Genomic DNA, 27,007 nt, shown 5'->3' with positions numbered 1-27,007 from the left:
GCCCTGCCTGGACATCTCTTCAGAAGATGTCATCACTGTCTTAAAGCACGACAAAAGTTTTACCATTATAAAGAAAGTGCAGCCCCTTCTATATCTTAGTGAATGTGCCCCGTCAGCAAATCAGACAACCACATTAACATTTCCAACCATGTGCCTGTGTGCCAACTCGTACAGATGCACACACACCAGCACATACAGTACGGAGAGATCCGTCAGTGTCAGCATCCTCCAATGGGAGCTATGTTAACCAAATCTTGGAAGCGCCATGTGGAGGGGATAATTGTCATGGATACAAATTAAATAGCAACGTCAAGTAATGATGTTGGGGGTGGGGTTGGGGGTGGGGGTAATTTTCAATGCCACTGGAGAGAAAAATCACAAATGGCTGGATGCCAAATCAACCCCTCCCTCTTAATGACTTCCATGTCAAGATAAGGAGCTACCCAAAAACTCAAGAATGATGGAGGAGATCACTAACAAACCTTGGCTAAAAACATAATTACCTGTAAGCATGACTCAAACATAAAAATCTTGATAAGGTGGAAACAAGTGACTGGATCTTAACAAAGAGCTCTTTTTGTGTTGTCGAGTCAAATGTGGACTGTCCCGCTGTACTTCGGATCACAGCTTTGCACGTGACCTGATCAAAATTTACACAGTTATCATAAGGAAAGGAACTGGATTTTTTCCATGATTAATAATCATAATTGATGTCTAAATGTGATATGATAAAATTGGACATGGATAAACAACAGTGAAAAACAACAGCAAAAAACAACGGCATCTGCACTAACATGCAAATCAACAACAACATATACAATACATAGTTCTGTGATCAATCTTTGTAAACAATGAGACAAGAAGCTTGTACACAACACAGTGAAATTATATAATCAATGAAAACTGCAAATATATACATGTTCAAAACTATACTGCACCTGATAAGCACACGAAAGCAGGTAAGACAGCTACGTATGCAGCTACGTGTTTAGCGTCACAGCAGAAGAAAAACCCATTTACATCTTTCAGCCATATACTTTCCACACCTTCTCTAACACAGGCTTTCTTTGACATGCTCACACCAAACACTTCTACGGTCTGTAACTAATGACACTGAAGTGGCCGTGTGTGACACTTTCATCTATGACCACAACCTAGTGTATGCAGACAAAGTAGTTGGTAGTGACCTCTTTACATAGTCGGCTATACAACGTTGAACTGTAATTACATGTAACAAAGCTAAAAGCATCACATTTCAGCACTGAGACTGCCAGTTATTTCTCTGACTAACGATCAAGACTAACATTCAACCCCATACCCTGCACAACCCCCCTCCCCTCCCACCCCTCTCCATAGTCCCACCACAGGGAGAGAGGGGGGGAAGAGAAAAGGTGAAAATAATGCCATGGTAAGTAGTCCCAGCTAGCAGACTGCAGCCTGGAAAACCTGACACGGACCAGTGCCTTTCTGAAATGGACTGACTAGCAGATGGAGCGTGGGCAAATCGAGTAAATTCCAACAACCAGGTCTAGCAGAGCCATTTATGACACATCCTCCTTTGTCACAGGCAAACTGGCTTTTACACTTAACACTGGTAAATTTTAATATTTATTTATACATATTGCTTATACTTATTAGAAGAAGCAGCCAGTTGGTCTGAACACAAGACGGATAGAGTGTTGTGATTGAGCATAGTGCGTCACATAGCAGTGTAGTTTGGTCTCTCATCTAGTTTTTAAAAAGGGCCTTGCATTAGTCTTTTATTCTTGTGAGCATCTCTATTAGAAATAAAGGCGTATGGTGATGGCTAAAGCCCCTGGTACAACTCTGGTAATTGTTGATAGTTGGTGGAGGTGGAGGATTGTTCTGGAGGTGCTGCGGTCCAAATTCTCACCGTTTCAAACATTTTAGCTGTTATCTGCAGTCTTATCTCAAACCGATTTTTACACAAGCAACTATAGTCTTGATTCTGACCACAACGCCACTGACCATTGCAACACAAGTAACTACAAGAGGAACACATTTCTGGTTTGTTCTTGACCTGTTCATCAACATGATGCAATTCAAGTCTGTCCCAGGTCATCCTTCCACTGTGGCATTAACGCATCATCTGGATGCTTGCAGATTAAACAATCCATTGGGAGGCTGGGTATTAAGATTGATTGAGAGGACAGGCTAAGGAGAGAGTTAAGAACCTTGCGGGCATTTTATACCAGAGCAGCTCTAAGCTGTATTATACGTTGCTATGGGAGTCACAAAGAACCCAGGTATCTTGCACAAATGCCTCATAAGAAATTTCTGTCGGAAATTATTTAGAGCTGCAGTGGACCCCCCAAAAACCCTACATCATAATGAATTTCACCCATAGACCCTGCCAAAATAAAACTGCTGCCAGCTCAGTGGCCAGAGCAGGACCAGTTTTGAACATCCTGCATTTTCTGCAATGGCAACACCATCAAATATTCTGCATTCAACCAAGAAAACACTGAATATGCTGCATTTGTGAGAACTAGTGTAATATGGACACTAGTTCTAACTCAGCTGTGGTAATTCAGGGCAGGAAAAATGACTCATAACAAACAACGTGATAAGATGCCATAGATATTCTGGAGCATGTTTCTTGTCCATTATGTCTGCATTTGTTCAGATATGCTAAGGTTAACTTAATATATGATAACTCCTGGGCAGAGGTCGATTTGTGCCCAGAACTTTCTCGTTTTAAATGTTTTGATGCATAATTTAAACAGACAGCTGTCTCTTATTTGTTTCTGGGTTATGTGCCCAGTTCAGTCTTGTTTTACTCTCAAAAATGGTGCACTTTTGAGGAAATAACTTAGTTTTAATCATCTATCAAAGGAGCTTTTCATGACTCTATACATGAAACGACCATCGCAATGGGTCAAATACACTGCTGCATGATAAATTTGTTAGTGTTTGTTGGTCTTACATGCACAAATGGACTGGGCACCATAAAGGTGCAGGACACTTAAATAAAACATTCACACAACAATCAAAAATGTTGAGGTAAAAACCTACTTCTTTCTGTTCTTAGGCATGGATGAGGGTGGTGCCTGGGGTAGGATGGTAGCAGCATCCTTGCGCGGCCTGCCACGTGGTCGCTTGTCTGCGTGGGCAGGACTTCCTGTGGACGTGGCCCCTACACTGCTGGAGGGTGGCGAGGGTCCCTGGTCAGAGGGCTCCACAGTCTTATCCTCTGATGACATTCTGAAAAAAAAGGTGAGAAAGATCATGAAATGTGATTGAATGGCAGGTAATGTAGGTTTTGAAAATCGACGCAGCTTTTCTAACAGGAAGTGGAAAGACAGGTGCCAATTTCCATCCCAACTGATGTCATATTCTTGGCAAGCTTTTAAGGAACAGAGAGAAAAAAAATCTTCCTGATGAAAGAACAAGCATTGGTTGCAGGCTTGCAGCGTAGTTCACTGACTCCAATTGTTGACATACAGTAAGCATATTCAACTAGTCAAAAGCTGGTCAGTATAAATGAACCTGAGTTTAACTGTTGCATGTTCAATAGCTTATATGTGATGATGTCGACTTAACTAGGAATCATTTCTGCTAAATACTCCCAAAACTGTATCCCTCTCTTAGTTCTGCTTGATCCTAGGTCACCAGATTAAAACTCTCTGGGTATCCATCTTGGCAGCGAAAGACAACTAGTTCTGATCATATCACTGGGTTTTAAGCATCTTGGATGCTGTTCATGTGCCCACAGTGTCTTTACCTTTCATCCAAACTGAGATTTCTGCATTTCGTGCAGAATAACCCTGTGCACTTAGAGCTGAAAAAATGGTCAACTCTGGGCAGAGAAATGTTCAGTTTAGTGCTCACCCGATGTGAGCAGAGTGGAGCAATTTCCACCTCTTTCTCAAAGCATTCTGCAGTCACTCCATATCCAGCCGCCCCAGGTTTTCTATTTTGCTGCAACCCACCCACTAAAAGAAAACCCACTACAAACCACTCAATGGTACATATGGTGAATGCTACCACTAGGCTGCATTTTACAATGTGAAGTGAAATTTAAAAGGTGGACCGAGAGTGCACTGGAAAAACAAAGGTAAACTGATTCATAATCACTGTAAGTTGTGCAAACCATGATGGTGTGAAATAGCAATATGATAACAAATCTGGTACCTGCAAAAAAATAAAAAATAAAAAATCTATACCATTTACATAACATATTTGTCTGAGTTAGGCCATTATGGATAATTGTTGCAAAATCAGTGGGACGGACTTACTAAAATTATGACTCACACCAAGTGAACATGTCCATTGGTTGTTTGCATCAACCTTCAACAGTCAAATTCACACAAATAAGCCAGACAAAAACTGTATTTGCATTGTACGCACATACAGTTTTTCATGGGGTGACATACACTTTCCACCTGAGGCACAATCCTACCACTCTGGACCTCTCAATTGCCATGGAACAAATTTGGGACATTTCTTCCAAGTTGTTATTGGAAAAAATATAAAACGAAGGGAAAGCTTGTATTTTTCTGACCATCTTGTTTGGTAAATATGATTACCCGAGCTTGCAAATGACACCTAGCATCCAACTGTGGTGATCCATGCATTAGACACGTGTTGCGGTTAACCAAAATGTGTGTTTCTGTGTTCCTTTATTCAAATTTAATCCAAAAAACACTGCTTCTATAGCTAATGAGGAAACCAGCCAAGTTAACCACTGGTCATTTCACTTGGTTTTCAAACAGTATCTTATGCAATTTGACTGCACTGTGGAAAGCTCACCACTGCAAGTAAAATCCAACAGTAGATGCCAAATTAAAAGGAAAAACCAACATTAACTACCTTAAGAGGGTGTTGGGCCACCAAATGCTGCCATAGCAGCTCCAGTGCATCTTGGCTTAGACTCTGTGAGTCTCTGGAACTCAACTGGAGCGACTCTTATAAAAGACATTATGTCATTAGGTGGAGGGTACATCTTCCGCTGGCTACCTTGTGTCCTCTGTATGTACCATTTTTAAAACCCATTTGTGAAAGAGATTTTCTCTTTATGTGCTTAATAGCTGCTTTGAAATGTGTCTTGTGAACATCAACCCTCTCCCAATAAGGCAGTGTGGTTACAACTTTGTGCATGCTGCAGGCAAGCGATGCAGCGTATCAAGTATTTTATTCAACACAGAGCTAAACTGTTGCATGATGTAAATGAAGATTTTTCACTAATTATTGGTTTAGGTTGGCATGCCTGCAAATATCAAATTGTAACTGATTATGAAGAGTAAACAAGCACAGTGGTTTGTGAAAAAGAACCAACATCAAGTTGATCGGTTTCATCTGTTTTTCAGTTACAACTATCTCATGTACATCTGATAGAACATACTGGCTCCATATTTGCTTTAAAATTGCAAACAACTTAAGAGTATTCAGGCTTCAAATTTCTATTTTATGACTTACGTGCATAAATTCCATGATTCCATAGTCTGCTTGCTCTGTCGAAGAGCTAATTTCACATCAGAACCCATTTGGCATAGACAGTGATGACTGTCTGCAGCTGCTGCTTTTAACTACATACCCAACTTGGACGAGAACAACATTAACAATTGCCTATGAAGAAATTTGAGCAACCAGCTAGCTAAAGACTCTTTGCAGCCGGTGCATATGGTAAAAGCCAATTGGGAAGACTAAATTTACATTCCATAAACAGTATCACTACTATCCAATGGGATGCTCATGTTGGTTTGTGTCTGGTGACAATATGAGCAGGTAACTGTTTGCCAACACATTATTTATGACTGCTTAATAAGCCAAGGCTGTTCCAGCGGCTTTGCTTTGCAGTCTTGAAAAAAATCCTGCAAACATGAACCTCAACATATAGTAAATCTTGCAATTGAAAAATGGTTCCTGTTTTTATATGACATCTAATGCATGACTGTATCGTACCATGAGAGACTTTGTACTTCACCAAGTTCTGTTACCAGACAGTGATGCAGTATGAAAGATGTGGAAATATCAAAATTAAGCCTTGCTGGGTTGTGATAAATATTCTAATTAATCTTACATAATGATGGACATCTTTCAAAATGTGCATTTTTCACTTGAATATCGATACTAAGGTTTACATCACTGTAAAGGCTGTAAAGTCCTCATTTTGGCAAAACATCCTTCTTTTCAGAAGCAGACAAGTTCCTTCCAGTGAATTTGTGATAGTTTTCCTATACGAGTTAATTCAAAAATCTATGAAAGCCTTTTGCAAGCTTTTTTCCCCCTCTACCAAGATGTAATTACAACAGAATACATTATGACGAATAATTAAAATGAATCATGACAAAATCAACTTTTCTGTGCTTAAGTTATTAGGTTATTTCCACAATTAATCAGACATTTTGTATCAGTGAGCCAGAAGGGGTCTCGATGTGTTCAATTCGACATTGCAGAGCTCACACCATCTTTTGCTGGCAAAGTGTGGTGCTTCTCTCCTTCTCTTAATGCTTATACTGGTCTACACCAGCCTCCAGGCTCTGTGCACAGATGGCGGTCCAACACCACCAAACTCCACAAGAAATATTAGTCATTACAACAGTTACTGACTGTCAGTACAATTGAAAAAATCATTCATCTGAGCTTACATCCTTTTATCAGAAACAGGGTCTTAAGACTGTCCCCCTAAAACACAAGGGGGTAGAAATTTTAGTTGGATAAGGATCATTTTATAACCAAGCTTACAAGCAGGTACGCTTCATTAGAAAGTGATGAGGACAAGGAATATTGCTGGAGCATCCGTGGTTAGGATCTGGTGATGACTAGTGAGCAGTCACGACCACCATGGGCACAATTGTAGACATGCTAACGTTAGCTTTTGTTAACTCAAGCCTGGGCACAAAGCAGTTGCACACAGCTAACGATAGCTAGCCTGTTGTGTTGAACTCTGTCGCCTTTTCTTTCTGTCGACCACACACAAAAGTAACGTTGACATCGTCTAAGATGTGACAGAAAATGCACAAAGAAACTGATCCATCTTCGGTAGGTATCTTGACAATGGTTGGACTGATTTCGGATTTCAGACACATTTCCCCCAGTAAACTTAGAAAGGAGGTTCACATAGCAAACAGGTTTTTTTTTTTTTTTTTTTTTTTTACCCATGGCTGCAGTTAGTTGGCCAACTCATCGCACTGGGCTCGTAACGCCTACACCAAAACACCAAACATTATTAATGTTTTCAGCGTTTTAATTGTCCAGAAGCTAACGTGCAATGATGTGGATGATGGCAAACTTAACCACACAGTGTGTTAGCCAACAACTTCCAAGTGGAGTAGCTAAGGCAATGGTGGGGAGCATTTGTGCCCAATACACACACACACACATACACACACATAAACACACACACACACACACACACATACACACAAAGGCTCGGTCTATTCAACGGAACGGAACTGTTCTGGGGAACTACAATGCTACACAAAAAGTGATAATGATACGCTATACAATGACGTAAGCTTTGGGATTTTTTTGCTTTTTGTTACATTGTAATAAGAGACGTATGCGTCCATTGAGGCTGTACGTCATGTTAAGCCATTAAAACGTGATTTTATCCCCCTATTTCTGATGGTATAGCACCCATGGACCGGTCTATTCAACGCTCCCGTTCCGTGTGATAGTCTGAGTCATGAAAGCCAAGGCGGCGACAAACCCCCAACATCAGACTGGAGGTGGATACTGTTGGCTCAGCTTTGCTTCAAAAGGTGAATGCCTAACGAAAAATAGCTCACACGTAAAAACAATTTAACTGCTTACCTTCCAGCCCCTATGAATAGCGAATTATCCTCTTCATGTCCAAAATACTGGTGGGGGGAGATGAAACGTCGCACTTTTATCACCCAGCTAGCTGGCTAGCAGGCTAACTGAGCTAGCTAGCCTCTCTCCAATGAAGCAACACCGCAGCTCTCAGAAATGCATAACGCATATCATTATACTCCAAGGTTGCAATGTTATTCCCAACTTTGCCCATTTGATGGAAAGGCAGATGATGTAAATCCAACAGAAAACGGCTTCACTGGCAAACGCATTTGTGTGTGTGGAGGATAGAGAGGAGAGGAGGGGGGATCACTTTCCTTTCTCCAATGACAGCTGTCGTCGCACGAGTTAGGGTTATATAGAGCTAGTTGGTGTTAGCCACCCAAGTCTACGGCCAACAATCTTACCATTAACGTATTAACAAATCAAAGCAACAAAAGAGAAAAAAATCCAAGCGGTTGCAAAAGTCAACACTCCGTAAAATGAAACTTTAAACGTGAATCCTCCTCGGTGAAGGTGCAGCGACGCGCACAGTAAATGTTGCTCGCCGACCGCTTGGTTGGCAACTGGCTCTATTTTCTTCTTCAGCTGCGACAGGCTGCGGGACCAAGCGGCCAGTTAGGAGATTCTCACAGTTAAGCCTGCCACGCAGCAACAACCGCCTCCCTAGACATGTAGAAACAAACATTAGCTTGCCAAAAACGACATCCCACCCGCCGCACTGGCCAAAACTGTGTATTTTTACTACGAAATATCAGAAAAATTAAGTTGAAGATGACGCTTCGGTGTACTCTGTAACGGTGGCCATATCTAATGATAAGTGGCACCGGAGCACAGCCCCTGGTAGGGCTCTTCAAAAAACTAGACCCACCTCCCACTGCCACAACTACGGCTCGCAAATCTTACCAAATCGGCGTGACTCGTCGAGAAAGGGATGTTTCGTGAGTCCAACACGCGCTTAATAACACCAATATGACAGCACGGTGAAAATAAAACCACGCAAACCATTTGACAATTTCTTCAAAATACTCTCTGACCCTGCGGAGGGATATGGGCATTTAGTAAATAAAATAATGGCTTGGGAGGGCTCGAAAAGATGGAGTCTGGAGTGGAGGGTTTTTGTGGAGCAGGATTTGTCCAGCGTTGGTGCTTCAGCTCATGCAAATCTTTCGCCGGCAGTAGCAGCAGTAGTGACTCCAGCTGTCATCAGCCTTCTCCACAGCAAGAGGAAACGGAAAATAATGATTAACTTTAATATTAATCCTGTGGTTGTTCAGGGCTCGTCCTGATACCATCCACTCAGATAGACCACGACCAAATGCACCCTCCAGATACTAACCCCAACACAACGTTTCCCTCCCTGCTTTGTTTCTCTGTCGTACACACTCGTCTGTGCACTGATGCAGACATTGCATAAAGTATATGGTAGAGGTAGCCTGCAAACAGGCCGACATACTGTTCACGCAGGGGTTAAATTTCGGAAAAGCCCACAGGGGTCGGCTTCCAGCGGCTGTACATAATATCTTATGGAGACAGTAGATATTTCGTATGTACCAGTGCTATGCCTTCGGAGCTCTTTTCGTCACTACATAATAATTATCTTCGAGTAAAGCCCCCACGAAATTAACTGGAAATAAACACAGCCCTATTCCTTTAAATGGTAAACCTGGTAAACCTTGGCACCCCTTTCCTACAGACTATGAGCTCCCCCTGCTGGCACATACAAGGCAAGACGCACAGTGTTTACATTTTTTTTTGGGAGGGGGGGGGAACAACACAAACAAATCAAATGAGTGACATATTTAAATGGGGAAAACTAAAGATAATCTGTGTTTTGAAAGGTATAAAAATATAAATGTTATATTATGTTATGAATTTAACAGTAATCAGATTAAGAACGCTCATAGGTTTCGAAAAATAATTTCATCCCATTAACAAAAAGAAGAGATTCTTCAAAGGAACAACAATTTTCTGTGTGAAATATTGTTGAGTAATGGCATCATGGGGCAAAGAAAACACCTCCTCGTTTCCCTGCTCTTTCTTTTTGTTATAGGCTAGTGTGTGCACATGAGTCCCAGTTTGGCCTCCCCCATCTTTATAAACACACAGGCCACGCCCACATGCGTGACGATGATGCACCGCAGCATCCAGGTGAATTTCACCTGCACTCAATTTCCGCTCCTGAAGAAGAAAACACAATTTTAAGCAATAAGGCCCCAGCTAAAGAAAGATATAAGAGTGGGCCAACGATGCTGAGCTCTTGGTCCGAATATGGTCTGTCAAAACCATAGGTCAAAATAACCTCAAAGTTTCTAAACCCTCATCAGTGTCAACCAGCTGACCCTTCCTCCCAGTTGTACCATGGAGTCAGCCCCGGTTTGGGTCCACGGGGATAGACGAGCCTACCAGTTGCTAAAGGGTCCAACCTGACTCGATCCTGGCCTTTCTCCTCCTAAATGTGAGTAGCCTATCTTGTGCTGCATGATGCTGCATGTCTATTGTCATTAGTTAGGCTACAGGACAATGCTAAGCTAAGCTAGTTGGCTGCTTACATTATGAATGGGATGCATACATGTTGCAGTGCCTTTTTGTGCAATGCTAGCAAAGGCTAATAAGTTTAACTGAAGCTACATGCACATGGCCACTGTTTTCAGTTTATGCTTCTTGTTGTGTGCTTTAGTGGCGCTTCCCACTGGTTGTCTCTAACACATTGCTGGCTGGCAAACGCGAAGGGCCTGCGAGAGGGGGAGGGTGGAGGACGAGGGGGTGTTGAGGCCTAATGGAGGCTGAGAGGCAATTGTTTTAGTCAGAGATGCTGGTGGTTCAGTGTGACATCTAGTGGCACTGACCATCGTCTACAGATGTCAGGTGGTGGGTGCCCAGTAACACCATCATGTGTGGCTAGATCTGTGCTTGAGGATTCAAAGACGTTTTATGTTATTTTTTTCCACTGTAATTAGACATAATGTAGCCTGTAGATGACATACATACAAGAGGGATCCAAACCTAGTATGCGATAGTAAAAGTCAAATAAGCTATTAATACAGAGAATAAAGGGCAAGCGCAACGCAAACCCAATTCAAAGGGATAGAGGTGACAGTTTATAGAAAAGTAGGCTATACAAGTGCTGAATACAGCATAATCACATACATCATGTAGGAGCTTATGCAGTCACTGAAATTTGAATCGAGAGAGAAAACAAGCTTTGCAAGTAAGACTTTTTTTTCGGTAAAATATAACCATTAAGAACAATTTTTTTTAACACTAAGCACAAATGAGCTTCATACTGTAATTGGAATATCTTTTAGTCCAGACGAGAGTTCGTACATTGGTACATTCATAGGTCATTTGGAAATTTCAGTAAAGTAGGCTAGTGGATTATTATATTATCATTTTGCTTTAAAATGAATGGATACACAAGTCCTAATGGAGTGGATCGAGTTTGATTTGGTTGTTGTTCATCATCTAATTCCTCATCAAAACATGGAGATATTGACTACAACAGCTCTTCAGACTAGATTAATTTATGTCAATAATTGCAGTAAAATTGATAAGACAATTGTCCTTGCTCTAATAATGCAAGCTGCTTATAGGCTATGTGTTATAAATCATTCATTCCCCAGTAATGGCTAATGTTTGCGAAGTGTGAGGAGAACAGCACGGAAAGGAGTCACTTTCTAAATTATGACCTTTGGGCTGGTGTGTGTTTACACCACTAACTACCATTGACCTAATTACCTCGAAACACACCAAGCTGCTGCTCAGTGGTGTATCAGTGTTACTCCCGTCAGCCTAATCTGAGCTGGGTTGGACCTACTGACCTAGACTCAAGACTATAGTCTGTAGTCACTATCAGAGGTGATTGACACTATTGAGTTGAAGGGACTTACTACTCATGCAATAAATGATCTTATGTGTTGACTAGAACTTAATTTACCAATTAATAGAGATTTATTTCAGATGTGTGTTGTAGTCGGACAAACAGGTAGGATTTATCAGCATTTAATATGATGCTAGAGCACATGTTTCTCTCAAAACAATATCAAAAATGTTCATGTGTTTAGGGTAGAGATGCATTTTGGTAAATTACAGACAGAGGGCAGCATGAGTCTGTTTTACAACACTGGGAATGATAAAACTGCCAAGTACAGGTCAGCATAAAAAATGCAATCTGTCTTTTTCTTCCTTTCCCTCTTTTTACTATTTTTTATGTAAAACTTCAGGTGCTTAACAATATTCAAACCGGACTGGTGGTTTTATTTCCCTCACTTTCCGGTAAGTCAAAAACATTTCTTTACTGTAAAATATGAGTTTTTAAAAAACATTTTTTTATAAATGTATATAAATGAGATGAGCAGCCTGATGACAGAATTAAGCTATGTATCTGATGTATCTCACCCAAACTAATCATATTCTTCAATGTTCTGCCAGGATTTCTGGGATGATTTTCAGTTGTTTAGTACAAGGTAAAAATACATTTTGCTTAGGTGGACAATTCTGTACAAGACTCTCCACACCGTATTTTGCTCACCTAAACATATATGGATCTTTAATGTAGGTTTATGCAATTATTAGAAGACAAATGTGCTGTAATACAGTAAGTCATTTCAGCAAAAATAAAACATAATTACATGCTGAATGGATAAATGCTGCAGGATCTCTTCTTTGGTTGTTGAGCTTAATTGATGCCCTTCGGCTATCAGCGTTAAAGACACATTTTCAAGAGAATACCGAGGCACTATGTGACTGGGAGATAAAATAGGCGTATTCCAGGCTAATGACCTACACTTTACTAGCCATGCAAGTCATCATGTGGGTGTGAAGCCTTGAAATGCAAGGGATCTGCTATGCCGCTCATTCTCAATAATTGCCTTCTGTTTATGCTTGGTGGTTGTTTTCCTTACGTGATTCTGAGTTGATGTGATACATACATTTTCCTGATTCATTATATGCAAACCGTGACATTTGCAAAGCATTCTACAATGCAGCATAGGCAACATGTATAAAAGATGCACCATTACTGAATACATTGCAAGTGAAGTGATACGAACTAGATAGATGGATTTAAAAAAGATTCTGGTGAAATATCATACATCATTATCTTGCTCCTGCAGCAAGAATGAGACAGCTGATAACATCAGAGTTTCAGGTTAACATCTACCGTACTTTTCAGTTTGCAGCATATTTCTCATAGGAGGCTTGTAGAGACAATGCACTGATGCTGCTGGAGGTAGGGCAGAAGGCAGCTGCAGAGGCAGTTGCAGAATAACAGGACAGACAGCTACCAGGTGAGCAGATGGATCATATTAACATAATAGAAGAGACAAGAAACATGAAACCAGATGCTGGCTGGGCTCTTTGTCTGTAGAAGAGAACAGGTATTGTAGAATCCAGCTCATATGAATTCCCTGCACATCCAGATAATTATTTCCTATAATTACATGCAGAACACACTTCAGAACTGTAGTATGTTGTAAAAATTAGGCTCAGTGTGAGTGCCCGAAAACCACAGAGAGTACACAAACTTCAAAAGGCTCCAGGATAGGGAATCTGTTTTAATCTTTAATTTCAAAGAGATAAAATGTTTAAATATTTCAGAAACAAATCTGCATCATAATTTCTTCTGTCAACTGGGAGTTTGAAGTCAGTGTGAAATGGCTGTTACTTACCTTTAAATAGAGAGGGGTTTTCATCACGGCCTAATTAAAGAACAAAAATGCAAACTTTTAAGAACAAAACTTTCCAAGGGACTTTGTTTAATTGGGCTACATTAAACAGGCAAAATTGGGAGAGTGGATATGAGAGAGAAAGTGAAAGAAGGAAGTGTCTCTTCTTCTGGCTGTATCTCAGAAATCACAAGTCTTTGGTCTTGGCAAGCTTTGAGTAAAGTGGGATTGAAAGTTTTAGGTCTCAGTGAAGTTACAACACAAATCAAATGTGCTTAGATGTTAAGACCAGATATCATTACTGTACAGACATGGGTAAGATATGTGACAGAACCAAGAAGCAACGTGTTAATCATCAGCCAGTCACTGAAGAGACACTTCGATGGGTTATGGTCATGTACTGTTGCTCATTTCAGTGGGGTAAGGGTGTATTACACAACTAATTTTAATTTACTGCTTTTATTTTTAAAACTGTAACGAATGCATTACTTTGTAGCACAATAAGGTCATCTGATTTTGTGAGACTTAGTCCTATGGTTAAGTTGACCTTCCAGTCATTTTGAATCACAAGGGAAATTGATTGCACTGCAGAATTATTTGTGAACTGATAAAATATAGGAAAATGAATCCCTGAAAAAATTTAATTCAGGCGGGGGGGGGTTTGCTATTCTTCTGACTTTTGCACAAGCTTTAATGTATAAAGGCTTCTGAGTGCAGTCCCTACTTGATGAGCAATTCTATTGCCCATGGCTGGAGGAGCTAATTAGAATCTATTTATAATCATAGGGGAATATATCCAAAGAGCTAACAGTGAGGGAGAGGATAGAGAAAGAGAGAAGGGGCTAAAGGGGAGGGTGAGTGTCATAAAATCAGTCTGCATGCTGTGATATCTGAAACCAAGAAGTTCATATTCAGGGAGCCAGGCAAAACCAAATTAACAGGTTCTTACAGATAAGACAGAGTTTCTTTTCTTCTTCTGGGACTGAGGCCACAGTTTACCAGACATTCTTCAGTAGCACAAGGGGACCAAGTGCATTGTTGAAGGGGAACCTTTAAAGTTACAAATTTCAGAAAAGTTAGTCAACTTGAAGCTCTCATGGGGGACAGTAGACTACATACAGTAGATCTTTCTCATGAGGACAAGTAGAGGAAAAAGCAAAATGTGTAGACTCTCTTTACCAACTATCACAACTCATATACCAAGATAATATTATGATATGTATGCATATCGAAAAAAGAAATCTTGTAATTCTCATCATCTCTCCGTCTAACCTTCATCCGCACTCGGCAGTTGCATCATCAAAGAGCCAGGAACCGACTCAGCTTCACTGCTTTGTGCAAAAAACATGACCGTGCGTGCTGTCGGCTGTCTGCAGCCAGCCACCTATGTTTATGCAGTGATATGACCCAGAGCAGATGCAAAGCAGCGAGTTCAATGTGGCCCACCCATCAACCACTTACATGGAGGCATTAATAATATGACTGGACTTGTGAATCGCTAAAACACCGGGGCACACGTGCATGGAAAAAGTGGAACAGAAGCATGAGCAGACAGGTCAATACACTGCTTTAGTTGCTGTCATATGAGTTGTTTATGTCTCATCAACATAGATCAAAAATGTCTGCATGTGTTGTGTACAATAACATAACTCTCCAAGTATCATAATTATATCGATCACTGATGTGGGTCTTTCACATAGTATGTCACTCATCTGTAGACAGTTATCTTAAGGCATTATGGACAAAAATGAGTTGAAATAAAATGGTTTCATTTATTCTGTACTTCTTGCTTGTGTGTATAAATAGTCAAATCATTTTTATACAAGCCAAAATATAATTTAAAATATTTTACTCACACCTGTATCATATGTTTTGCACACTGAGTTCCTGGGAGCTTTATACTTTGATGTATTTACAAACAAAAAAGTCAGAAAAAGTTTTATTTGGATGCCCTGCATGTGGGGTGAGGACAGTTTAAAAGGTGCATAACTAAGATGAAAAAGTTATACGTGGAAAAAAAGTCAGCAAAATTGAACTGAAGTCTATTTGGATGGATTATTTAACAGTAAGGATACACAAATAGCACAAACTCCAATAGCCTTTGATCCACTTCTAACATGATTCATTGATGTGACAGAGTGAAAATATCTTGCCAGCATATAAAACATGACTTTCTTGTCTGTCAAACAAAGGTTCTTCACCATCCCACCCTGTCACATCATCTCCATCTTTTCATCTTCTCTCTCTCTCTTACTTGAAGTGTCCCTCTGTTCCGCTGAGGAGAGACTCAGCCGCTGTCCACTTTCTCTTTTGGAAAAGAACCAGAGAGTTGGTAGGCAGTGGGCTCCCTTGCAGGCACACCCAGGAGGCCTTATTAGAGCCAAGGTTAAATCCCTCTCTGCTGTCTTACACTTCATACCAGTATACCCACTCAAAAGAGTTCTCTAATATCCTGGATTCTCTGCTGCACTTGAACTCCTCAGAGACACAGAAGGCACTGTACAGGATGATACAGTAGTCCTGGTGGTGTTAGAATGAGCTGAGGTAGGATGCCTCTCTGTTTTTACTGAGAGGAAAGGAAAGCAATAGGCCATTTTAAGATTGTATTGCCTTGGGCCAGAGATTATTTCACCTAATTATGTGTTATTGGAAGCTGTTTTTAAAGAATGGAGGAAAACAATGTTCTCTCACCATCCCAGGCGAGCTTTCAAGATTGTCACCTTTTCTGTAGTGATTTGCTCGTTCATGAAAAACTGCAATAGAAATGTTCCTGTGTCCTACCGTTATCTCATATACTGTATCTCAGAAAATTCCATTAGGTCATATGGCTCCATAAAGCAGCCGCCGTGCTGCATAAATCAGTTGTCTGAGTCAGATAATGCCTTATGGAATTTCTCGAGCCAGCAGAGATGAATTCATAGGGCTCAAGCTCCCATATAAACCCGAGAGAAAGGGTAGTGGGCCGTGAGACACCAGAACTGATGCTCTGTCCTCAAGCCGAGTGAATGTGACAGAGAATATTGAAGTGAGCTTTGCTCTGACATCCAAGGCCTGTTGACAGTACAGAGCTCTCAGTCACTCATCAGTGGAGTGTAGAGGGGGGTGAGAGTGAGGGTAGGGGGTTGTCTGGGGCACCAGATCAGATAGTATCCCATTATTCACCCTTGTTGGTCTGTTAGATCCTGAGCACGTTCATGCTTCAGCATATGAAAGCAGAATCAGTTTTAGTTTGTGTTGATTTTCAGCATTAATGGAGTGAAAGAGCTGTACAGGTGCTGCACAGAACTGGGTTTCCTCCTGCCTCCAGTCTTTATGCTAAGCTAGGCTAATTGCCTCCATATTAGTTATGCAAAAACATGAGTGAAATTAATCCTCTCATCTCACGCGTGGCAAGAAAGTGAATAATGGACTATAGATCAGGAGGTGAGTCAAGATCAATAAGAACATATTTGTTCATTATAATGATCAAACATGACTTGAACTGTAACCTCGCTCTTAGTAGTAATTTCTCCTGTGCATATTTTCTTAATGGGCAGGAAAGGAAGAGATTACAAAATTATTCCTACTCTGGTAAAATGAATTCGCACCCTGTCTGTTTTATTAGACTCCTTATTTGACATAGTGATGGCAGGTTTACGGACCGAATGTTTCATCGTTGAAGATCCTGGATGATGAATTTCTTCAATTTTTGGAATTCAACATTTTTATTACAATTTTTATATACTTATTAGACGTAAGGGTTGGTCTATGTCTGCATGTGACTTTCCCACACATACTGTTCCCAAGATCAAGGATGGACGTCTGTGCGGCGCGGCGCTTCAGACTTTCTTTTTAAAAAATGTAGTTGAAGTTCTAAACAACATCCCAGCCTGTTGAAATTTTAGATCACTTCACTCCTTGTAGCCTGCCATGACAGCCACCTGACGTGTTTTCATAAATAACCAAAGACATCAAAGGGAAATTGGATGTATCTGTGTTTACAGTATCTTTTATTTTTTCCTATGATGGGAGTCCAAATTCATTGAATATTCACTGCACAGATGCTTGTCAGACCGTTTGGAACAATGCTATAACATTACAGCACTGATCACATTTACGCCAATATCAACTGTGCCAAAAAATGTCAGACCATCCCTCAATTTGCTTCTGTTACATTCATTTTTATTTCCTGCTCTCACCCCAGAAATATGAATCCTGGTAATAGGCTTGTCCTGAAGGGAGAAATCTATGACAGTTTGTTGCAAGTGTGATACTGAATACCTGACAGGAAATACAGCAAGTTACACTTTGTATTATCAAGCTGTCATGTTTGTTTACATAGCAATGAGCTATGATGAAGCGTGGGTATGGTTTTGGAAGTGATTTACAGACATTCGTATTTCTCCTCATTACTGGTCTAGACTGGGAACGGCATCAGAAATCACAGAGAAAAGATTAATAACTGTTAAAACAGGAAAGGACAGAGATAACCGAGAGGTTTAATTTACACTGTCACTTTGTTCTCCTGTACCCTAAACTGATTATCTCTGTGTCGTTCAGATATAACTGATAGGTTACTTTGACTTATGTCCAATACATTTTATTGTGTTGTGTAGTGAAAGTTGAAATTTTGTGGAGAGGACAAGAAGCGTAGAAGAGAAGATCTCAGCATTCGTCCAGCCATCTGTTTATGGAGCGTTTCCCAGCACACACTGGGTGAGAGATGGGGTTCATCCTGGGCAGGTTGCCAGTCTACCACAGGGCTAACACAGACCTCAGCAGAGCCAATTAAACGCTGTGTGTTTCAGTGGTTCACCAAATCTCCATTGAGAGTAGTAGCCACAGTATTAGATGATGGCCTTTTTGCATTTGAATAATCTGCATTGTCCACACAGCTTTGGTTTCCTTCAGTTAGTTGATGAAGTGCTTTCTTGAATTATGGGTTGTAATAAACTCTGACTGAATGTTCCAAGTAATAAAACTTCAGACACCAACTAAATGCATTAACAGCATTCAGCTTCATTAGAGAATATAGGGCTATAAAATGGTTCACATTGCAGAGATAAAACCGAAACCTATGATGTGACTCCTGTATGTTAACAGGCTGCAGGGAGGCCGAAATGCATTTATGGACATGTGCATGCAAACATCATTGGTTGATCACCACTTCAACTTAGATTGAAATATGTCAAGGACTACTGAAGGAGTTGCAATTCATGGTGCCCAGAGGAATCCTACTGACTCTGCAGATTGCAGATTTTTCATTCACGCTCCTCTCAGGATGAAATATAAACTTAAACTTTTCCCCCGGCACCCATTTGTCCAGTAGCATTCTTTATAAAGACAGACTATCTGCAAAAGTAACGCATCACCATTTGCTTCACTTGTACTTTACGTTTGGTACTTAAGGGATAACTCAGCCAAAATTCAAATTTCATTCATTATCTACTCACCCTCATGTCGACTAAGGGCTGGGAGAAGTCCTCCATGCCTTCTCTGAGTTACAGCGGGGCTCGGCGCAGCACTGCATGTCCATATGACGGTTGCGAACGGGGCTCAATTTTCTTCGTCCAAAAAGACACACCAAAAAACATCCAAATACCTCCATACTGCTCGTCTGTAATGTCCCTCTGGTATTGAAGCCCCGACATGAGAAATTGTTCCGAAAAATCTCGCGAGATTTGCACGGACACAGGAAGAGCAGTGCTGGGAGCTTCCGCTACAAACAAGCTTAAAATATAGACTTATTTCATTTTTTTGGAACAATTTCTCATGTCGGGCCTTCAATACAAGTTCAGTGAATGGATCTGTGTGTAACCGGCACACCTTCAACAACAAGAGCAACCAGAGACACTCATAACCTTAGCATGGTTCCCTGTCCTCTCTGCAGGTTATTGGTGCAGCTTGTGCCTGATCAAATGTTTCTGTTTGTGGCAGCAAACCGAGAAAAGGCATACATTTTGAGGGCATTTCATTAAGTTTTGATATCAGCGCTCAGTCGAGCCAGCTAGTAACTGACATCCCTATTCCTGTTCGGCTGTGGGTCAGAGCGCTCTAATTAATCTAACCTTTCAATGACAAGATGACAGTTGTATGACCATTAGGGTCATGAGTGTTAGGTTACGTTTTCATCAATCTCCATTTTGTTGATTTGCCTCCCCTTTACTGTCTGATCTAAGGGTCCAATTGGATTATTTCCAAGGGGAACAAAGCCACCTTTCAAAATAGGCCAGTTTCTTGAACCAGTAGTTGCATCTGCCCTAGATATCTCAGCTTGGAAAGAGAGTGAGGAGTCCGTCTGTCAATAATGAAGCATGTAGCCTACTCATGGATTCAAGATATGAAGTTTGCAGGTAATATTTTGGTTAGTCAAGGGTTGAAAACATCCTGGCTGTTACTATAATCTGTCTGTAAGAAAATCAAACGCCATTCAATTCAAGTTAACTCTATTTCTAGCCAACTGTGGTAGGGAAAAGGAGCAAGGAAGGTTTGCAGCCCAACTGCAAAAATCCTTATGAAAGGGGATAGACACTGCTTTATTGCTCCTGCTGGCTCCCAGATATAAATCATAAATCAGTGTCCGTGTTTGTTTTAAAATTAATATCTAAGTATGTCTGTGAAGGTTAATGGAATTATCAAAGAGACTAATTAGGATTGTATACAAGCTGTCTAAATGAGGTCACTTAGGTTGTTTGCACAACCCCTCCAGAAAACTGTCAGAAGTTCATACAAACCTACATGTTTTCATGTATTTTAGAATAGCTGGAGGTTTTTTTTTTTTGTTAGACCAGGGAAAGATGCAGGAGTGAACCAACATGAAATGGGTGAAAACTATCCCAAATTCAGGTGCTGGGCTGAATGTGAGACTGTTGAATAAGTCATGGTGTCCAAGTCCATTAGGGAATTGCCAGAATTCTCTTTGCCGGCTACCAAGGGATCACTTCAAAGTTTGATGAGGCAGGCGATGAGACTGCAGACGTCACAAACCCGACAAAAGGTTTTTTCAGGTGTTTTGAAGTTATCTTAAATGGCAAGTACAAAGTGTAATGATTGTTTTCAGTTCCAGGTATTCACCTTTTGCTTTACTGACATAGCTAGAGTTAGATGTAATAAAGAAGGTGGTGATAAAGACAGTTTGAGACCTATGTGTGCAGCAGCAGCACACTGACAGAAAGAGATAGACAGAGAAAGGGAGAGACACTTTCAGATTCTCCTGCTAAGGTTCTGCATGATGTCTGGAGCCAGCCAAAAAAAAAAGGCCCTGCAGTTTGGCAGATCACGGGCTCTTTGAAATGTTAAATATAATCTCAGACATAAAACAGTAATGGTCTTCTCTAATCCTCAGACAAACATTGTGGTTATCAGGCCAAAAATAGTGCATGAACAGTGTAAGAAACACACCGTCTGCAGCTGAGGTATATGCAAAACCCCAACTGATTCAAACCAAACTGTCTCCAACCAACCAGTATTTTGTGTTTGCACAGAAGAACAATGGTTTCAAACCTTTTTTCTCCCATGACTGCCAAAAGTAAAACTACATCAGCATTCGACCTCTTGCTGCTGGTTCAGTCAGATTGATAATGCTGGCAGCTTGGCTCCAGTGTTGGTCTGTCTGTTGACTGATCAGCTGGTCAGTCTTTTGCTTCGGACTGGAATTTCCATGAAGGTTAGTACAGACATTCCTCCCTATACAGTGAAGTGAAGCAAGCACATCATGGTCATCCTTGATCTTGCTTTTAATGCCTCCAAAGTTTACACTTATTCTGTGAAATATTTGATAGACTGGCTGGCGTGAAATGTTGAGATGTCTCCAAACAATGAACCCTAATGTTTTCATTTATGATTGTAGATAAAATGTCTTGACAACTATTGAATGAACCGCCATGAAATTTGGTCCAGGTGTCCATGTTCCTCTTAGGGCAAAATGTAATTACTCACTTTGACCAATACTTGCAAAAATGATAACAACTCCGTAAGCTTCTGCTGTTGTGTTAAGTGATGATTAGTAAATGTTAAGTTTGCTGATAAGCTAAACTAAGATATTTAACATGCTAAACTAGACATTCACTTAAAGCAGAAGTAAGCGGAATTTTTGTGTTAATATAAGTCTTAAAGCCTTTGGAAACCTGACTATATATAGTAAAAATGCTTATATTATATCAAAGTCAAGCGCCTCATTAAGCATCCACAAAAGTCTGAGTGACAATAACTATTCATAACTATTAGAAAACCTGGTTTAAAAACAGCTCATTTTGCTATTGAGGCCACTGGTCAGGACAGTGTGGGCGTGGCAGATAACGCTATGATTGACAGCTCCCTCGTCTTGATTGACATCTCTCTGGCCCCGCCCACTTCAAACAATGTCATAGCAACACGTCAATGGCGACCGTAAAAAAAAAAAAAAGCTAACTAGACTACCAGCTTCGTTTTGGAGCGTCATAACCGTCTTTGGTCGTAGTCTCACAGAAAAAAAAAGCTTTTAACCGTCACTCACGTCTGTGTGAGCGCCAGGAGGGGCTGACAGACACACACACAGAGACAAGGCAGGTCGCGCTGGAAAGCTAATAAATGCTAAAAGCTAATCGCCAATTTACACACTCCCTCCCTCCCTCCCCTCACCCCCCCACAAAAAACGGCTGTATCGGCTGTATGTAGAGAGGAGTTGTGAGGAGTTGTGGGCACAGACAGACAGACAGACTGACTGAAACACAGACACAGACAAGGTAGGTCGCGCTGGAATGCTAATAAAGGCTAAATGCTGATCGCGGATTTACACCGCCCCCCCCCCCCCCCCAAAAACCGGCTGTATGTAGAGAGGAGTTGTGAGGGGCTGTGGGCACTGACAGACACACAGACAGACAGACAAGGTAGGTCGCGCTGGAAAGCTAATAAATGCTAAAAGCTAATCGCCACACACACACAACCCCAGTTGACATGGCTCTGTTTGTGACTTGAGAGGAGTGCGGACTGTGGAGCGACCGTTAGCAGAACGGTTTTGTTCGCTGCCACTGGGGGGCTGGATGAGAGAACTGACGTGGCGAGTGGTTGGGATTTATTGCGTGATAAATCCCAGAGATAACTCCGCCCAATTCAAACCTACTGTACAAAACCTTAAAAGACAAATATTTTGAATTTGGATGGAAACTTTTTTCTAATTATTTTTACATGTTTAATAATATGTACATAAGACCCTAAAATACATACTTAGGAGGCTTTGGTGGATTTGGGTTTCCAGAGGCTTTAAATAGTTATATCTTCCGACGGCAATCACTTACATAGAGTGTTTGGTCTGAAACACTGGTCTGTCAGTCACTCTGCTCTGAGCCGAGGAGAAAACTTTTCTTGTATCCTACAAGTTTTATCCAATGAGGAGAGAGAACGGCATGAAGGGCTGTGTGTGCAGCCAAGGGATGCGCGTGAATGTGGTGACGTAGGGACGAGGACCAATCCAATGATCCATGACGAGGGCGGGTGCTGCTAACTCCATCGGCTGACAATAAGTTATGGTGCGTTCAAGACAACCCGTAACTCGTGTTTTTCCGACCTGTGAAGTCGTACCAGTTCGATCTGGTACGAGTTCACGGGTCAGAAGTTACGAGTGGCCGTTATAGTGACTTTCACACGCAACAGGTCGGAAAAACACGAGTTACGGGTTGCCTGGAACGCTACAAAGTCGTAAGTCGTGACTTGAAGCTGTAACTTAAGGTTTCAAAAGCCTGCCTGGAACGCAGCATTAGCCAAAACGACCGGATCGCTTACTTCTGCTTTAACATCAGAATGCTAGAATCCAAGGACCCTCATTGACTCACAAATGCAGAAAGTGTAATACTAGTTTTACTCGATCTTTTTCATACAGCTTCGACTAACTTCCTCCCTGCTCCTGTCATAAGAGGTCACCTAACAATAAAACTTTAATATGGGTTGTAATAAGTTGCCCAGACGACATGTGGGGTTGGAAAGGACAGTCTCCAACATTATCATTGTGCTAATGATGTCCAGATATTAGCTTTTGCCCATAAAATCTCCCATGGCTGGGGGCTCTTTCATGTCAAGGTCCTTAGAATGTAGATTACACAGTTATGACTAAAAGAAAAAACAAGAAAGAAGTTAAAAACAAAGCAAAGACATTTTTCAAAATTTTTGTTCCTGTTAATTATTTCAAAACTCATCGGATTTATCGTTCAACCTTTGCGATTGATTATGATGATGGTATTATAACAGGACAGGAGTAATGCGCCGAACTACCTAAACCTGGGGTGGTGCCTGCGATCTGTTCAACTTAACTTAGTGAATACAAGTTACCAACTTTTTAAGAATGAAATATTTACACATACAGTGGTCTTGTTTTCTGAGGCCAAAGAATCATAAATCATAAACCACAAATCACCACCGTCGTCGTCACGCCAAGGATCCGGCAGCAGTGACTGTGGCTGAATATGCTGAAGTACAATACGGTAAAAATTCTGTGTCTCCCTCCATTCATAGTGATGAATGGCCCCCCTCTTTTTTGTCAAAACAACAAAGCACACTGAGACAAAAGGTTTTGATGATGAGTAATTGTTTGCGAGCCGGTATATGACCTTTGTGTGTGCCGCATATTTCTGTCGATGTGAGATATTTGGCTTACATTTGCCTTTTTCTATAATTCCTCTTTATAAAGCGCACAAAAAGCTTAATGTTCTGCCAAGGTGATGCATGAAAGTGGGTGTCTGTGGAATGATGTGATGGAGCAGTAGTTTAGAATGATGCTCTCTTTGATTGAGAACCTGATTGGAGTGTACCGGCCATCTTGACCTCCTGACGCCTGTAATTGACCCTTCGCCAACTCCTCCCACAAACGGCTATTGTCCAATCCTACGGTAGCAACCGTAACTATAGGCCTGGCAAGCTTTCCGCAGTGAGTCATTACGTTTGCTTTTGTGGACACATTTTAAGACTACGACGAAAAACATTTGTTTGTAGAGAAGGATGTTGTTGTTGCTGCTGCTACTACGGCGGTGGCGGCGGCGGCAGCAGCAATATAGAGATGTTCAGATACGAGCGGACTTTTTTTTCGACTTGAGCAAGTGTAAATATGGGGAAAACCATATGTTCACCTCCGAAATGACAGCTGTACTTTTAGGGCTTTTACCTGGGCTTTTAGGCGAGGGATCGTCCAGGCAGGGACTGCTTTCACTGACTGATACAGCGGTGGGAGAAAACAAAACAGCAGCGAAAGCTGTATGTGGTTCACAATCGCCCAAAAACTTAGAGTTTGACAACGTTTCATGACCAGTGAGATGACCTAAGTCTTGGTGGGTTGATAGACGGTAAAATGACCGGTCCTTACTGCTGCTCTGTACATTGTCCAGTCGTGTCGTTGAACAGATGTTTTATCCTCCTGCGCGAGTCACGTCACTGAAAACTATGAATGATCTTTGTGACTTCTTCTCTCTATTATCCGAGAACAGTTTATCCAGAAATTTGCTGATATTTCCTTTGAAATCGATACCAAATACTGCCAGGAGCATGGCTGGGAGTGAAAGCTTGCCCGCCGTAGCAACAGTAACCAAGGGGGCGGGGCTTACGCGAAGCGTCAATTGAGAGCATTTTAAAGGCATGGTAGCAATGGCAAATGACTGGGAATGGAGCTCGGATGAGAAAATGGAGAGATTTATCCATGCTGCATGTACCTTACATGACAGCCACTTACTCAGTGTGTGTGTGTGTGTGTGTGTGTGTGTGTGTGTGTGTGTGTGTGTGCGCGCGCGCGCGGGCACGTAATGTTGTTTGCTTAGCTCTTCGGTACAGAACACAATGCTGTGATCCCACACAAATGTGTCCAAATCAAATCTCTTGCAGGCTCATATTGTGTACTATCTGTCTCCTCTCATCCGCATGTTGACAAATTCTATAATAAAATATGACAGTTTGTACATAGACCGTGGAGATTATTGAATTGTTGGCTCATTCTGAAGATTAATCTGGGCCAACATATTCCTTGTGGCGTTGTGAAACAGCATAGCCACTAATGGCGTGATTTATCCCTCTAATACAACCCCAACACCAACTCTGGGTCGAGAATACCTCACACTGATGTAAGAATGTCACATTAAAACATTATTTGATGAATGTTTACCATACAGCACAAGCATGAAAGCTCTGACAAAATCCCATAAACAAATTTGACTGTGTCTCAGAACAAATGGCCATACTGCATGCAATTGAGCATCGCAAATATCCCCCGGTGGCACTTAGACGCTTCCACATGAGCTCTAGTTTTTCCCACTGTCGAGTGTTTGTGGCATAGGCGCCGGGTGTTTATTTTAATACAGAAAGTCACACTTTGTACCTCCCATTGGCTAATCTTCTCATCTACTCTGAAACAAACATCTTAGGAGAAGAAGTCTCACTATACACCAGGCGCCAGAGAAAGATGAAGATGCACATTTTGAATTTAATATACAGGCAGGATATATGGAGCAGCTCCTGTACAGCCTGTAATGCAGTCTGTATGCTTTCTTTCTGTGTAAATACTAAGGATGTGGCCCTTTTGGGGTCAGCTGTAATTACCATGTGGATGTCAGCGGAGTGGTAAACGGGAGCTGTGTGGTACTGCACAACTGAAAGGAAATACGCCAGGAAGGCTACATGTCACTCTTGACCACAGCCTGAGATAAAGTGGCTGGAAGTCGGAGACCTGGCCCTGAAACCTGATGCAGGCTGTGGGTCTTTATAATGCTGTGCCTGGGTTTATGTGCGTGTGTACGTCTACATCTGTGAGTCCTCCAAAGGACTGTTTGAGGGTGTGGTGGCAATAATGAGTTCTCTTCGTTCAACAAAGAATTAAAAGAAACTTTTCACACGTCAGCTGTCTTTTCTTGAGGTTTAATAAGCATGCATGAATGGAGTCACACATACAAGTGAACAGCACACGGTCAGTAGGTGAGTGAACTGAAGATGTTCTCAGGTCAGGCCCGGCTCTAGCCATTTTGGTGCCCTAGGCGAGATTACTCCCAGGCGCCCCCCCAACAATGATCAATAATGATTATAATGATAACGTAGCAGTGTATCTGTATGTCCCCTCTGACCCCGAGATACACAACATGAGAATAACCTGTTGTGATGCTTGAAATGGGTATACGAAAGTCTTAGCTTCACAAAAGCAGTGGAATATACTGTATGAATAAAAGCTAATAGATACGTGTGGAAAACAAGTTAAAATGATATTTTGTGAAATTGCTTTTTGAGCATAAATGTTATCTGTCATTCTATTTTCACCAAATGTCTCAAATGTAAAATAAAAGAAGCTAAATATTGACTTCACATTACATTTCAAACTTCATGAGATGTGTGTAGCCCTAAATGAGAAATTAGCTTTTTTTCTCCAAACAAAATATCAACTAAACAGACAAAAAACACAACATTTACAATATTTAACCTATATAATGTACCCTATATGTGTTGTCACTGTGGTGCTGTTTGAGAGGTAAAAAAAAAACTGGTTTGAGAGCTCAGCAGGTCTGTGTACAGAGCTGGAGCTGTGGCCCTGCTGTCTGAGCAGGCTGAAGTCTCAACTCTCTTCTTTTTTCAATATCTTCCTC

The 27,007-nt window shown here is 41.2% G+C and overlaps 1 protein-coding gene across 6 annotated transcripts in view; it reads right to left on the bottom strand.

Moving 5' to 3' along the window:
- The window catches only part of kmt2cb (lysine (K)-specific methyltransferase 2Cb), a 60,191-nt gene extending 52,202 nt beyond the window's left edge, over positions 1-7,989 (bottom strand). For all 6 annotated transcript variants that reach the window (XM_083992147.1, XM_083992148.1, XM_083992149.1 and 3 more), the window contains exons 1-2: positions 7,780-7,989; positions 3,037-3,225 (exon numbers count right to left, since the gene is read on the bottom strand). In XM_083992147.1, the coding sequence (XP_083848273.1) occupies positions 3,037-3,224 (188 nt within the window). In that variant the 5' untranslated portion in view covers position 3,225; positions 7,780-7,989. The remainder of the gene's footprint in view (positions 1-3,036; positions 3,226-7,779) is intronic.
- Between the last annotated feature and the right edge of the window lie 19,018 nt (positions 7,990-27,007).

Source organism: Trachurus trachurus (assembly GCF_905171665.1).
Source record: "Trachurus trachurus genome assembly, chromosome: 17".
NCBI classification, from domain to species: domain Eukaryota; kingdom Metazoa; phylum Chordata; class Actinopteri; order Carangiformes; family Carangidae; genus Trachurus; species Trachurus trachurus.
The sequence above is the reverse complement of the archived record's forward strand: the minus strand, read 5'-3'. Positions and strand labels throughout refer to the sequence as shown.